The sequence below is a fragment of the Seriola dumerili genome, unplaced genomic scaffold (assembly GCF_002260705.1).
Source record: "Seriola dumerili isolate Sdu_G_001 unplaced genomic scaffold, Sdu_1.0 BDQW01001299.1, whole genome shotgun sequence".
NCBI classification, from domain to species: Eukaryota; Metazoa; Chordata; class Actinopteri; order Carangiformes; family Carangidae; genus Seriola; species Seriola dumerili.
The window spans coordinates 3678810-3695773 of record NW_019175554.1 but is presented as its reverse complement, the minus strand read 5'-3'; the positions used below and the strand labels follow the sequence as shown (position 1 = coordinate 3695773).

Below are 16964 nucleotides of genomic sequence, written 5' to 3'. Positions count from 1 at the left end.
GACAGCGACTAGGGAAATAGCCATACAGCAGCAAAGGAAAGTCAATTACCTGTCACCACTTTAGTCAGGATACACACACACACACACACACACACACACACGCATTATACATTATAAATATTATCTTGCTTGTCATTTCTATGTGACGGTGTAAATCTGTCTTAACAGCTTGATTGTACAGTGTGGCCACCAAATCCTCCAAACTTCACCGAACCCCATCCACTTCCGATGCAGACAACCAGCTATACCACAGTCATCTGCTAAATATGTCGCACTGATCTACCCAATATATAGTAAAAAAAAAGTGCAAGCATCAACATATTTATGTAAAATGCTAGTTATTTCACATTAATTGTTGTAACTTCACCATAACAAAATTCACGAATAACTGCTGACACCCACTAAAAAGGACCAACTGCATTATATAGTGTATACCATGGAAACAGTGTGATCTTCACTGAATTCAGTACAAGAAAAATCTGCAAAAAAAAAAAAAAAAACAAAAAAACCTATCCACAATAACAGAAAAAGGTTCTCTCAGTGATTACAAAGATATAATCCTGCTCTCCTCTTTTGTTTATGTTCATAAACTGTCACAGCATGTTGCAGTCGCTGTGAGCACTTCACTAGCTCAAAATACCATCCTATTAACCACCATGATTTATCTATTTTGAGTATAAAGTGAATACAGTCATTCTACTGAAAATTCTTCAACTTTTAGACAAGTTCTAAGCCAAACACTGTGAAGTCAATTTAAAAAAGAACCTGCTTCAAAACAAATGCGGAGAAACAAGCTAACGGTTTATATTATATCTTCAGTTGCAAAACAATATACAAATTAATATATGTACAGCAGCAGGGGGCAAATTGCTGATGTTAGCAAACATCCAAAGAAATGCAATGAAAATATGAAAATAATGGCTGCGACGCTGTTGTCCCACCTCTCCCATGATGATAACAAGGTGATAAGTGATACACAGCTCGACAAGACAAATACCAGAGCCACTGAGGATGTGTGTGTATGAGAAAGATCAACTGGCAATATGATTGTCATGCTCTCCCAGTTGACCACATTCATAAAATCAGCATTTGGCTAACGTACTAAACATCTGGATATTTCACGTTTTCTTTTTCTTGCTCTGTGGTCCAGCACATTGGATTTGAACTGAAATGATGACTTTGAGGTTAAAGTGCAGACGCCCACCTTTGATTTGGCAACGTTTATATCCACACTGGGTGAACAGTGCAGGGAGAGACTGTTTTCTTTTGGCAACTATGAGTAAGAGTATTATCATTTCTGCTCTGAATGAGAACAATTTTATGTTTTTCATTGAAAATCCAATTTGCTGGAGTACAGTGCAAAACAGCAGTAACAAGTAACAAAAGTGTTACTGTCTTAATACGCACTCACAGTGTATTTACTATATATGTAGAAGAGGTGAGTGTCAGTAACAGAAGCTTTGTCCTTTTTTTTTTTAAACATTCACATCCAAATTGTTTACTAAAACTAACGGCACTCCCACACACTCTGGCATTGTCCATGGATGAGTGTTGCTGTAGTCATGTCTGTACATGATAGGGCTTTGATGCACATTTATAGTAATGCGCATTCAGCAGCTAGTAGCATGATATGAAACAAAATGAGCTGAGAATGGCGGTCCACTGATGAGGCTAAAGTGAAATCAAATACCTATTCATGCAAGACAGGAAGTCTGTGATTCAGGATGGCCGCCCGCAGAGAACAGTACTCACTCCGCCCGCGCACACACACCAGGTCACAATGGGAGGCAATTGACCAACAGGGAATGAGAGAAACACAGTGAGATGAGCAAAAGTAAGAGAACAGAAAACAACAGGAAGTTACAGCAGATCAGTGCTGACTCAATAAGAAAGAACAGAAATGTCTCTGCCTGTGGTCCTTTGGGAGACGTCACAGAAGCGAGTGTGAGTAACATCATACAGTACAGCTGCATCACACAGTAAGTGTTTTGACACTTTAAAATCGGGCACATCATTTTTGCATCACAGTACAGCCTGCAATGCTTAAAGGAAGGTAAAAAAATTAAAATACAAAGCTTAATAATAAGTGTAAATATTTCAGAGAGGAACTGTACTGACTTATACAACCTAATGTGGCATCTAATATCTTCTCTACTCAACTGATGCTTCTGAATTTGGTTTTCACTATCTGTAGTCAATTATTTCAACTCATTACTTCGGGCCAACACAAGCTGTAGTCTGAAATTCACTGTACATGTCAGTGGCTCTAATAGTCTGGAACATCCCATTGTTGAACAACAGCAGACATCTACTGAGCAGTTGTCATGCTTACTTAGCAGTAACTGAAAATTTCCAAAGCACCTCGGATGCATGTAATGAAATCTCCTGCTGTTTAATGCATGATGGCTCAGGGAGAGGGAGGGAAGGAATAAGGATCTCTTAAATACCGGGTGGTACAGCAGAGCCCAGGCTCATTTCACCTAACCTTACATATACTCCCTGGCAGGCAGTGGGAGGAGACGGTGAATAGGCTGAATGTATAATTAATATTCCCCGCAGAACTATTATCATACAAATTCCATTGTATGTAATATGATCTTTAAAGCACAGGCGATACATACCACACAAGCACACACATTCATATTCACATCCATACAAACAGAATCCAAGAACAAAAAGCCCAAGTACAAAGGAGCTGTAAGGATTGCAACAGAATGCCCTGAAGCTGCAGTGATGCATCAAACATTCAGGCACTATTGTTATTTGCAACAAGCTCTGTGTTTTCACAAAGGAGGAGCTGGATATTGTTAACCCTCTTGCTCTAAGAAAAAGACATAAATCCCTTTGCTGTCCTCTGGCAGAATTCACAGAAGGAAAAGAAGAAAAAAAAAAAGACTTTGGCGCATGCAAGGAGAAGTTCTACTGCACACTTTCAAGTAAAAATGACACTATTACCACATACTGTCTGGCTGTTGTGATATAATAAAGAAGTTATGTGTGTTCAAATTTCTGTGAAAGAACAAAGTTGTTGCACTGTGCACACCATATTACAGACTGCACTGCTGCAGCCTCTCCAGCACAGTGGCTGAGGAACTGAAACACAGTGAAACATTTGTTTCTGCCCCTGCTCACAATAGTTGAATAAAGTCAGACCATGCATAAGTCTACCTTACTTGAAATACATATGCTAATATGAGCAGATCGTGTCTTTTAGAAGTGTGACTAGAATACATAAAGGGTTGTACTGTAGCCATCCACTGTCACACGCACTGTTGGGTTTGCTTTAATAAAGGTCAGGGACCAGAGGGTCAAAATTTCCTCCAGAATCTGCAAAACTCTGCTTCAGGAAGAAATCTTCATAGAATTTAATACCTGAGTTGAATGCAAAATCTCTCTTGCACAAAAATGTGAATATAGGTTGAAATTGTAAGTGAGAGTGTAAAACGGTACCTGTTTCAGTACAGATGACAAAGCAATACTTTTTCCCTAACTTGCTTGAAGAATTTGTTGGGGTTTTTTTTCTTTTTGAAATATTTGATAAAACAATAAGTGAAGAAGACTCTTGACAGTTTTTGATGCTACAGACACATTTTCTTTAGTACTCAAGTACACGAGTACCCAACCAGCCTTCCTGCATTACAGAGACCACATTTGGGGAGGGGGCAGTATGTGAGGATTGCTATCCAACAGTGATGTAGCAATGAACATTCCTAGAAACACTGTAAATAGTGAACAAGATTTGCTCGCTACACATGGACATGATTGTGTCTTTCATAAATGTGATTCAGTGCCACTTTAGTGTTACCTTGAAAGCGTATTTGCGGTTTATGTGGTCATCAGGCTCAACTGGTGCGATGACATAACTGGGGAGAGGGATGCTACCGAGCACTGTCTCCTCTCGGCTGTCTGTGAAGCAAGGACACACACACACACACACACACACACACACACACACACACACACACACACACACACATACATAGAATATTGTTACGGGCGCCCAAAACAACAATCTCTAATTCTGCCAAGATTTTTTTATGATGTTTACAAGTGACTGCAGATTTATGAACAGCAGGGAGATCAGTGAGGCGTAATTCATGGGTGACTCTTGTCTGGAAGGGGCCATGTGGCAGCATGTGGCACGAGGTGGCATGTGGTTTATCTATTATTCAGTATGATTAATGGAGGAGAGGAGGTAGATGCTATAGCAACGCAAGCAGAGATTATATCCCATAATAAAACACTCAAGTTAATGAGGAAGGAGAAGTGAGAGGAATAGAAAACCAGGGAGAGTAAGAAACAGCAGTAGATGTCACACGTCTAATTACAGGCTGTTATTTATCAAGAAATGTATCTTCCTGCAGAGGAGATCACTAAAGGTTTGTGTTTCTAATTTTACAACCAAATCCATTGTAAATTTTGTCTCTTAAACCCTGGCCAAGTGCACTTTTCACAGACTCACCTTTGTAGTAAAACAAGCAGTAGTCCGACAAAACAAACCACTTCCGTTTCCACAGTCGCATTCCAGAGCTGTCCTGGAGGTAAAGGGGGAAACACAACACACAGTGTATTTAGAAATCCACCTTGCAGTAACACAATGTAATTCACATTTTAATTAAAAAGTGTAGTTTGGGAATAGAGGAACGGGTGGGGTCGGGGCTTTATGCATATCATTGGAGCAATAATTTTATTTCTTTTTTTTTTTTTTCTTTCTCTACATTTAACTCAGTACTGTAGGTCTCCAACTCTGGGTTTGGTCTGTGCTTTTTATATCTAATACTTCTTAGGATTGTGCACTCACATAAGACATTAAAGTCTAGATTCACTAAAATGGTTGCAAGGTCATTCTGAACATTCATTTTTACTGACATATCACATCGTATCCTGTACACAATGATAGATTACTGATAAGAGCTTTAGTGCAGAGAATGATGATGTAAATTGTCATGTTTAGCTTTAGCTCACAAGGTTGCTTTCACACCACACACAGATGTACCTGTCGTACAGTGAAATATCACACCTTCTGCAGGGAGGGTAAACTAAGAATATGTGACTGGTATTTCAGATGTGACAGATTTGAGGCTGTGTTTTCTTTTTAACATTTGTAAGGCTGCAACTAATGCTTATTTTTATTATTGAGTCAGTTATTTATTTTTATGATTGATCAATTCATTCCTTTGTCAGAAAATATTGGCAAAATGCCTAGGGTGACGTCTTGTTTTGTCTGAGTAATAGTCCAATACCCCAAGATATTAATTTCAAATGATGTAAAACAGAGTAAACCAGCAGATCCTCTCATTTTGAACCAGGACAAGGAGAATGTTTGGCATTTTCAATACATTAAAATATCAAAATTGACCAGAGGAACTCTGGCTCACCTGTTTATAGAGCCAGCCTCTCACCACCACTGGGATGTTGAGGTTTCTTTTAATAGCATGATCCCGCTTGCCAAAACTGTGTACTTTCCCCGTAACTCTGGAGCCCTGCAAAAAAGAAAAACCAAGGAGGATGAGATTATATGGTAGCTATGCTGAAGAACTGTAATTCAATTGACTTTGCTTACAGCATACAGTTATTATTAATAGCGAGTAGTATTGTACTGACCACTGTCATCCACAGCACAAACAATACAACTGCAAATTTAGTTAATTGAAAAGTAAAGACAAACAGTCTTTAAACTAAGTAAAATGGCATTTTCCATGAACTTCCTTCTTCTACTTCCCAGAAGAGGAAATACCAACTGCTGTTCCTGTGGATGCGCAAATCCATTTATAATCAGGCATATTGTATTTTTAGACACAGTCATTTCAGACTACATCTTCTCTGTGACAATGAGATCACACTTTTTCTCAGGTATTTTTCTACAGAAATACTTTGGGTTGTCATGTCATGGTGTTGACCAGCTCAAAGCTGAAAGAAGACAAATGCTAAGGGGACAAATATGTATATGCAATTCCTTATACAAAGACATAAGTGAGACACAATCGTTACTGTTTTAATTAGACAATAAAAAACACCAGTGGTACCAAAATGTAAATAGTAAGATGATTAAATCACACAAAAAAATCAATACACAAACTAATTAAAAGCATTTTTGCTGATAATTTTCCCCAGAGGAACAAGTGTCTCTAACATCAATATCAGCTGTCTTTAAGCGGCTTTCAGGGGTGCCATTAGAAATTTTAGATTTCGAAGTGTCTTTTTATTTTCCTGTGCTTCTGTGGCGTGTCCCACATTCAGTGACACAACGTGTTTGCGCCAAAAATTTCCATGATCGCTGTGGAAACAACAGCAAGAATGGCAGAAAGATGCATACGCCCCTGTCCAGTCCCACAGGATGTGTATTTGAGTTTTATTAAGCTTGAAAAATTACTGAATTATTTCTCTCTGTGGTCATTACTCACAATGAGATAATGTCTCCTAGAGTTGATTAAACCAATTTATCAACATGACCATTAACAGTCATCAAGAGAGCTCCAAAAGCAATTTGCTACACTAAACAGAAATGTATGGTGGATTACAATAAATATAAAAAAAACCTTTTTGAACATTTTACTATACTATACTATTTTAGGATTCATTTTCTCTATAAACATAATTAGAATTTCAAAGTTAAGGTTCTACACTAAAACTAACACAAGCAAAACATACTTGACATAAAACAGCTGGACTCTCAGAGAACAGAAACACTGATGCTCACCTTTGACCCTGAGGTGGCATCTGCTGCTGCCGAGGTCACTGCCTTGGAGGACCCTGTGACCATACTGGGGGATCTCTGGTGGGCTGCTGACTTGGACATACGGGACTCTATCCTACAGTTGAGAAGGCAGCGTAGAAGAGGATCACTAACACAGACAGGATGAGAAGCACTGGATAGTGTTTTTTCTTCTCAGTTCCTCTGACAAACTACAGACATGCAGAACGCAGCCCTGTGCTGAGCTTTCAGATATAAAAGGATATGACTATTTCCTGACATCGCCATGCGACCTGTCACAGCCAATGGCTTTGCAGTTGATGTGTTGAACAGTGGAAGCCTTGTGGTCAAAACACTGTAGTGGGTCTGACACTCACCATGGGGCAGGGCTTATACACACCCAGATAACAGCACAAAACAAAACAAAACAAAACAAAAACAGAACAGAAGCCTCATGTTACACCATCTGACACACGTACGCGCGCGCACACACACACACACACACACACACACACACACACACACACACACACACACACTGCATACACTAATACATGTATTATCTATTGACAGCTTATTGGCGCTACACATTAAAAGCATTTAAGGTGTTAAAGTCAGCATCATTAGTGGTATAATCGAAAGTTACATGCTGAACTACTGTGGTGCTTTAGCTCCACTGTCCAGTTTTAAAGTACAGACAATATGTTTGTAATAATAATAATGTTTTATGTTTGCCTGTGTGTCCCAAGGTATTCAGTGCTTTATCTCCCTGCTCTGTCATTTACCATTCACTCAGTTTAGGCAAAAATAATGTTAGCATTCCACGCTAACATGAATGTTAGTTTTTTCTCAATCGGTGAAGAGAGGAAATAAGAAATTATGTCATATGTCAAAATACAAATTACTACAGGTGGTCAGCAACATTATACATTTGTGTGACTCTTTATATACAGTAATTTCTAAATCTTAATGAACTGAGGGAGTAACCTACTCCAAACCTTCATAAACACGTCATAAACACCTTAAGTGGTAGGGGTAGTTTGAATAGAATATGAATAACGTTTGTCTAACATTTGTCTGAAACTTATAATACTGATGTTGGTAATGGAGGTTGGAGCCATGTTGTCCAGCACTGCAGGCAGAGTGGTAGCTTCAAGCTATTTTCTCTCCAGTTTATTTATCACCAAGTTTTCTCTACCATTATTTCAAGGACTTTTTTTCCAGGTTGCTGCAGCTTTCAATTTGTTCTACTGGCTCAAAAGAAGATGCATCAGTGATAATGGGAAAACTGGAGCCAGCAAGGATTAGTTTGATTTAAAAAGGTCCCAATGACATTTCTTGGGAATTTTATTTTAGGCTCATAAGTAATAACATGCAGTTCCAACAGATTTTTAATCCATAAATCCTGCAGATTGCCTGTTACGTCATATTCTACAGGTGCTCTAATCTGATGGTTTTGCAGACCACTGAATTAAAATGTCACTGTCACACACCTGGAACCATCTTTAGGTGACACCTTCCTTGTCTCCCTGAGAAGCCATTTGAAGGGGTGAAGCAAGTCAGCATAAATGGGTATTTAGCGTGTCCCTACTCATTGCTCTACCACCACCATCCAATAACTCAAATCAGGACAGATCCATGGACTGCTGTTGGGTTGCTTAAGCCGTACTCTAGACCTAACATTGGTGTCACAACTGAAATTGAGATTTGACAAACCAGGTAATTTTTCCACAGTTCTGTCAACATGTTTTAGTGATGACATGTCCACTGCAGCTCCATCTTCTTGTTCCTACCTGACACTAGAGGAACTTCACAGTCTTGAGAATCTGTAGCCCAACTTCAGGATTTCACAAGTGCTCAGGGATGCTTCTAAGCACTACTTGTAGACCAAAGCCTGTGGCTAAAGCAATCTGTGCATTCATCTCTGACTTGACATTAAACTCTGGAAGCCAGAGAAGGAGGCTCTTTCTGTGATGCCAGGGGCCGCAAGGCCAGGCAACAGTCAAGCAATGTTAACGCTCACTTTCAATAATCGTGTGGCACCTTAGTGTTGTCTGATGGATTTATATAATTAGCTTCAGCAACATGACTTGCACTAATGATCACATCTAGCATCCACCATCGATCATGTATGTCACCTCTTAAGAAGTTAGAAGTTAGGGAAAATTTGCCTAAAGACTTTAATTTCCCCTGATAATTGTGTTTGCATACCTATGTTAAAAAGGCCAGTAAAAATTCTCTATATAAAAAAGGAACTTGTCTGCAGCAAGTCAACCATGTATAACTGACATGCAACTGCCCAGAACCTCTTCTTGACTGTAAGAGTGAGCTCACAATGGGAAACAATGAGTGACCTGTCCCTCTGACAACACTGCCACTTGCCCCCTGCATTGTTGTGCAAAAGGGTTAAAAGCAGCACCGAACCTCTTATTTTTTCCTGCTTTGTGTGCTGCACTACACCGAGGCTAAAAAAAAAAGCAGATAAACTAAAGATGTGTGTCAGAGACCAAAAGCAAAAATGCTGGTACAACAAGGGTAAAGAGAGAGAGATAACAGTGGAACAAAACTTAGTGTCTGCACTCACAGCGTGGACTGCAGCCATCATTTTTACAGGATGTTTCTGTCGTATGAAGGGTACTCTGCTGTTTTATGTGAAGCTTTCATACTGTTTACCACGTCTGTCAGTGGAACAGTCCCCAGGAGATTTGTTGTGGCATGTGGTAGAGAGGGGCAATATTTCACATCACATAGCGCAAGAAGGTGGAAAGACTCTAAGCTCCATCTTTTCCTGCTTCTCTTGCTATGATGGAAATGAGGGCATATTTGACATTTTTAAATCCTTTCAGGCAGGGGGTCTACATGAAGAGATCTGACAAATTGATCATGTGTGATAATCTATAACAAAGCCAAAGCCTTCAGGACTGCAAAGCATAGGCCGATCGACCTCTCCAAGGGGAAGGGCCTCCTGAAGCTCTTTTTCCTGCTCTGTCCTCAATCTGATTCGGGTCTCCAGGGAACACACTGAGTTCCTCCTTACTTGGAAGTTAGTCTGTGATTCATGGAAGTAACCCACTTCCTATCCAGATATCATTATGCACAGAACGAAGCCCATAACATCACAGTGTCAGTGAACAGAAGCAACGCTTTGCAGTCGCAGTGAGGTCGCAGTGAGGTCACGCTTGCGCTGCACACATTGAATAGTAAAACTGCATCCCAGCTGTTACACACTACGCTCAAGTCTTCAGGATTTTAGCGATGAAGGTGGAAATGAGATGCATTAAATAGGGAGATGATTTTTTTGTGTGAGCTAGGGTGAGTTTGAGTGAGCTACTTTTATCTTACAAGCCACCAAGTTTCACATCTCTTTACTTCTGGATTTCTTATTTAATGACTGAGCTGTAGTGCAGTCTACAAGCATAATTCTATCAGTCAAAACTGCTTGGAGATTTCTTGTTGGTGTTTTAAACAATTTCTCTGATTAACAGAAAGTAACTGAGCTCTTAAAATGAATAAAAATCTTCTGGTGTGTTTACTGTATCCTAGCTAAGCACAAAGACCAGAAGTCAAAGGCAACACGTATGTAATCTAATTGAACATTGTATATCATCCACTGCATTGGAAAAGCCAAGTACATAGATTTTTAGAGTGGTTGCCTTCACAAAGTAGGGCAGGTTGTCATGTGGGGAGGTGAAACACAGATTAAGTTATTGATCAAGACTTCAAAAACAGGCTACAAAGAATGTAATATTATTTTTACAGGTATCACAAAGGTAGCTCTATTTCCTGGTGTGAGCTGAAGACTATTCGACTCAAAAACAGGAAGGGAAGGTGACAACAGTTTGTCTTCTTTTAGTACATATCTGACTTGGCCATTGTTCAGAACTCTTTACTGATTTTGGTAGTAATGTGTTTGCTGTAAGTACAAAGCTTCTGTCAACCTGTTCAGTTAACACAGCCAGTGGCTCAAGTAGGAAATATGTTGATGTGTTTCTTTAAAAATAAAAAGAACTAAGACAAAACTTTAACATGCTTACTGTATGTTCTATGACTGCGTTTCTTAACCTTGTCTTGCCCGTTACATGACATCCTTGTCATGTTGTTGTGGGAGGGGCATAGAACTGATGCTATTCTTACTATAATAAGCTTAAAGAGATTAGGACTAGCATTTGTCGGTACCAGAGTCATTCTGTTAATGTTTAAAATATGCGAGTGAGGCAACCATAGCTTAAAGCCCCTTGATGGTATACAAATCCTTGGCTCAACAGCACTGAACAAGGATTAATGAGGAGTTTCAGGAAATGAATGACAGAGGAGGGTGCAGATGAATCACAATCAGCTTCACATTGCCTTAACAAAACAGCTTTTAATTAGTGAGACTGCAGAGGTCATTCAACATGCTTCTGCCTATAGCGGAATCTTTGCTAGGCATGGTCATCTTACACCAGCCAGCTTAAATATGATCAGACACCTGCCGGTTTATGTTGTGCTCTAAACCTGCCATACAGCTTTGACGGTTTCGCAGGATGAGATTCACACAATGGAATGAAACAATGACAAGAAATCCTACTGCGCTGCCAAGGTAAATATACTGTATACTGTAGTAAATAAAAACAAGGCAGGTGACATGTTGGTATTTAATATACAATACATCAAAGAGGTGTCCTTCTTAAGAAAAACTTGCTTGGCACTGAAAAACCTTGTGGAAACTCTATCAGTGCTTAAGTCAGGAGCACACAGTCAGGCTTCTGCTTTTATGACTTCGACTACATTGAGAGAAATAGCTCAGATGGATCATTATTCTTATAATAAAGCCAACATTAACAAAGCTTGGCTGATTGATGAGACAGATTCATGACTCCAGATGTGTTATGAATGTGGTCAAAATCACATGTGCTTGTCAACTGTGTCATTAACATAAATTTTATTAAGGCAATAATTTAAAGAATAAAGCTAAAGAGCCTCCAGGATCCACATCCAGTAACATGTGTGTGCAGTCAGCTATGAATACCATGATGGTAATGAATAAATTCAATTTTAAAAAAAAATACACTCCCATCCTTTCTTGTTCTGACTATAACTGCAACTCAGTTTTCTGACGAACAGTTAATTGAGAGTCGAGTGGTTTCCCTTTCCTTGTTACAGCAGAATAGAAAACTTCCAGCCCAACCCCCCTATTGTCATATGCTTCACCAAGGAGGGTGATAGACTACTTCCCAGTCTATTTTTGGGCTCCAACCACATGACCTTGAATTGACCTCTCGATATATTCACAGATGCGTCATTACCAGGAAGAGAAAAGACCAACTCACCTGTCTTGTAGTGTGTATTCTGTGTTTTCGGGGGAAATCTGTCCAGTCACAGGATGCCGAAACGATGTAGCCCTCAGGTTGTGGCTGCAGGACAGAGGGAGAGGGAGAGAGAACAACACCGGAGGAGAAAACAAAATAAGTATCAAATCATTAATCATAGTCCTGTCTGATCATGTCCTCGCGCAGCTGTTTCTAAGCTTACAATAGTGCCTCACTCAGTTGGTACATCTATGGTACAGCTTGGTCAGGAATTACAGCTCATATTCTTTTACACAAAATGTAGGGCTCAGCACTCTCCCTTAGCCGGCTCACCAGGCTTTATTGATTTCAATTAGTTGGGGCCATTCATTGCTTTAACTAGAGCATAAAGGCATGTTACTGTCACAGGATAGAATAAGAAACAGACAAGTGGCTAGTGCTGCTGGTGTTGAGAGGACTGAAATATTATGCTATGACTCTTTTTCTATTGGCTGTTGTCTATTGTATATTGACATATGATTAGGCAAGGACAAAATTTAGGCTCTTTTACAGTTTAATGACAAAACAAAGCAAAATCCTTTTTAGTCTAATATCATGCCACTGGTATTCTACTGAAATACTGTCTACATCTACTATGTGTCTATCTACTATGCTAGGTCTACTGTCAAATATGCTGACATAGCTCAACAGCCCCGAACAAACTTTTGATCTGACACATCCTGATTGGTAAACTTCTTTCTCATAATGTACTTGGTTGATGCTTCATAAAAAAATAATCAGTGGTGTATCTATCAAATGCCTAAACTTATCATCGCACCATCTTGGAAGGTTAAGCTTCAATCATTCATTGTGTTTAGCTCTCCATTTCATTTAGTTTCTCTCACTATTTACACAAAACCACAAGAGAGTATACTGCAGAGGACCTGTAAGGTGTATGAGTGTGTCAAACTGTGACACATCCCTTGAGATGCCGCTGGCTTTCTCCTTAGAGCATCATTTTTAATATTAGACATATACGAAGTTTTGAAAAACATGTGATCTATAGAAATATTATACAACATAATATGGATAATATATATAAACTTTCCAGCATTGGGTGCCCCATTGCTATAACTAATATCTAGCATCAAAGGCCTGTCTGAGCTCTCTACTGAGGTGTAGCTTGTGAGGAGACAGCTATTTGTCATAGTAAGAGGACAACAGTTATGAAGTGCAGGAGTCTTAGTCCCATTCAGGTTGACTGAACAATTGCCCTCTTATCTTCTCCTTTCACCATCACACAGTCTATTACAGAAGAAAAACAAAACACTATTTTTCCTCAGAAGCTGAAAAATACTGTGCACACACGTGCAAAAAAAAAACTCAGTAAATACTGCTGTGCAGAGGGTAAATTCACATACTGCCTTTTCCTAAACTTACACACCAGCACAGACAAATAGCTGAGATAAATCTGTTTACACTATCCTCACTTAAAGTGTACCAAGGGTAAATATATAACCACGCATCTAGCAGTAAGGGGTGAATCCACTGAGGGACAGCTGTTAAGTTTAAGTACTATGTGCAGAGATACAAACAGAAAGTGGTGCCTCGTTGCATCACCATGCAGCAAAGGGAGGAGAAAGGAAGTGAGCAGGGTGGAAAGATTTATGAGTTGACATTTCAGAAAAGTTCAGAGGGCGTATTGAACAGGAATGATACTCAGCGATTCTGCATACACAAACATGACATCAAATATAAACAATATATGAAACCTACACATACAGTCATGTTAAAATTGCTATTGATCACATATACATTCACAAACATGCATGCGCACTCACACACACACACACACACACACACATAGACATATACACACACAGGCTTGGCCAGGCTTGTTCCTGGTAAAAGCTCATAATTTGCTGAGCTGCACTGGGCAAATACTGCACCAGCTTCCCCTGTTAATTAGGAATCTGCATTCTTTGAGGCTTTTGTTTTAGCCGCATTATTTCTGAACTATTTGTCACGGAATTTGCAGCATCCCCAGTTAGTGTACAAACACTGCAGCACAGCAGGTCTATTTGTTTGCAGAAAACTATAGCTTCCATTAATGCTTGTGACAACAGTGTCCCAAAGAAGAAAATGAATTCCTGCTGCAGATGAGTTAGCACAGTGTCTTGCCTTCTAGATTATATAGAGGAGAAGTGCAAGTCAGATGGTTGCCAGCATTTAATGTCACAATTAGGATTCTGTGTAGGGACTCTACATAAATTATGGATTATCATAATGTACACTTGTTTGAGGTAAAAAAAAAAAAAAAAAAAAAAAAAAGGAAATCCACTACATCACCTTGTAGTCATGTCTGTCAATTCAGCTTCTGGTTCAACTCAGGTTCATCTTTATTTTGCACATTGATTTGAATGCAATCAATCTATAACAGAATCATTCAGTCACACGTGCTCTAATCAATAACTTGTGTTTCCTAATTCAAAAGCATCAAAAGGATATGGTTATAAAACATACATAGATAAATAGTATAAAGCTATTAATCCCAAATAAATTATGTGGTACAGCAGTGAGGCATAAGTTATTTTGTAAATATATGTTTATTGGTGGCATAAACTTAGTCGAGATCTTTTGCGTGAAGGACAGTACTTATGCTCAGAAAAGTTCTGTGTTTGACTCAGATCAAGTTCCAGGAAAAATTTCATTCCAAAAACGGGCACAGTCTCGCACCACTATTATGTCAACAAGCTCCAGAACAGTGACCATCAGGTTAAGTAGAGTTTCTGCTTCCATCAAGCCAGATAAAGAAGAGAAAGAATGTACAGTAAAAGTGTTACCATAATGTAAACAAGAGTTCAATCCCCGCTGAGAAAAGAGGTGGGTAAAAACACAATTTTTGTGACCGAACTTTATCTTTACGGATGGAAGTTTAGAGCTGTAATCTAGGGATTTTCTATAAACTGAGCTGAGTTTGATGTAAAGTAGGCAAACTGGACTGTGAATAGGGATTAACCTGAGAATAAAATGGCTGGTTTTGATTTCTTTGCCTCTCAAAGGAAACAGCAGCACTGCAGCTCAAACAATGAGAACATGCTCTCTCTCTCTCTCTCTCTCTCTCTCTCTCTCTCTCTCTCTCTCTCCCTCTCTCTCAATGCTGCAACATCAGCCCTGGCATGCTATACCTTTTTTTTTTTTTACGAAACAAGAGTCTCGGGATAATCCCTGTCCACCGCATGGGCTGAATCTTGACAGCAGGGGCAGCAGGGGCACCAGGAGCAAGGCTCTGTGGTTTGAACACCTCTCTCTCCTTTTCTCACGCTAATAGAGGCTCCAAACTGCTCAACAACACACTTCAAAGACAGGAATCACACCATCCACTTACAGTCTCAACTCCTGTATCTATTTATACCACTCTCCCTGAGAAAAAAAACTCGCCAAAACCGAAGACTCACTACTAGCACAGATCTCTAGTGTTTCTGTTTGCTACTTACTGTGCTGCTGTATCATGCACGCAGTAAAGACAGTCTCACCTGCTGTGAGAAAGTGAATCATCGTGAATCAGCTGCTAGACTCGCTGTGGTTGCTGCAGGTCACGGAAATCCTCTCTGCATTATCGGGAGCAGGTGGGAGATACAGAGAGGGTCTCTCGTAGCAGTTGGCATCCGCAAAGAGCAGAGTAAAGTGGAGCCAGCAGGATGAGAGCAGGAGGGGGAGCTCTTTATCTCTGCTTTCTCCTGCTCAAGCGTGCTGTCTGAGAGTTTCACCCCACACTTGCTGAGTGGATAGTAGAGATCTAACTCCCTCCCATCAGGGGAATACCTCCGTTGCTTATCAGATCCTCCTCCCTTTCCATTTTCCACTCTCCTCTCTCTACCTCTCCTTTTTTCCCAGAATAGAATTTGCTAAACATCATGTCTTTCGATATAATAAAACCTTACTAGCTGCTATTCAAGAGGAAATACTATATACCACACATACCACATCAATGTAGTCTTGACAAAAATGTCAAAAGAGTCTTTCTTTACTTGATTCAATTATTGCCAGGTCTTTGGTGCTGGGGTTTGCTACTTGGCTGTCTGAATTCCTACAGTAATGAAGCTGCCTTATTTTAGATATATTTTGGTTAGTGTGTCACAGTGGTATGCCACTGGTATCCTCTGAGTGGCAGCATTGCAACTAAAGTAATGAAGACAAGAGGGCATGTTGGCAATTTAGCTTTTTCTCAATCAGTAAACTCCTTTGACTGGCCAAGTCATCCACGCTCTACAACACCAATTAGTTGCTCCATGCACAATTTTAAAGTTCACGTGGGCAGTGGAGTCTCTTCGTCACACACTCTCACACCTGCAGCATTCACATCAGCTTTTGCAAAATATCTGCTATGCCGTCAGTGGATTCGTTTAGGCAGGGCCTCAACAATGTTTATATGAAACACACGTCAACACACGTGTTGAGTATTAAGACCAGGATACAGAAATATACTTACACATCACACACATACAACTTAGACATAAAATACTAAAAAAAACCTAAAATAAATAACCTCTTGAACTTCTTGAGCCCCTTCAAGGGCACCTCAGGGTCATTGGTGTCTACTTTTTGAAACACTGGTTTAACAGTAACATTGCCCTGCGACCTATGCTAAGAGGGAATTGAAACTAATCCTGAGGAATGCAGACCATGGGAGTAGGTGGTAATACTGTAGGCCTGTGGTAAATATTGAAGCTAAAAAAGCAGCAACTTCAGAGGTTTGAGTTTGCTGTCTCACCCTTTGTCACATGTATTTCATTTAGAAGCAGTTTAATTCAATAAATAAGGTCCAACCCACAGAGAATACTGAAACAGGAGCTCTTATGGCAAGGAATTATTTTCAGTGCTGTGAACACACACAAGGAGTCTCTTGTCTCCCTCCATGTAGCCTCCATAATGAGCATCACAGCATCAACGTGTTTTCTGAAAACTCGAGAAGCAGGAGGAAATCCAGATGTCAAGAGATA

At 39.7% G+C, this 16964-nt stretch overlaps 1 protein-coding gene across 1 annotated transcript in view; it reads right to left on the bottom strand.

The window, feature by feature from the left end:
* The window catches only part of LOC111238388 (pleckstrin homology domain-containing family A member 7-like), a 62491-nt gene that overhangs the window by 17988 nt on the left and 27539 nt on the right, over positions 1-16964 (bottom strand). The window contains exons 4-8 of the mRNA XM_022767861.1: positions 12004-12087; positions 6701-6812; positions 5379-5483; positions 4463-4535; positions 3806-3906 (exon numbers count right to left, since the gene is read on the bottom strand). Of these exons, the coding sequence (XP_022623582.1) occupies positions 3806-3906; positions 4463-4535; positions 5379-5483; positions 6701-6812; positions 12004-12087 (475 nt within the window). The remainder of the gene's footprint in view (positions 1-3805; positions 3907-4462; positions 4536-5378; positions 5484-6700; positions 6813-12003; positions 12088-16964) is intronic.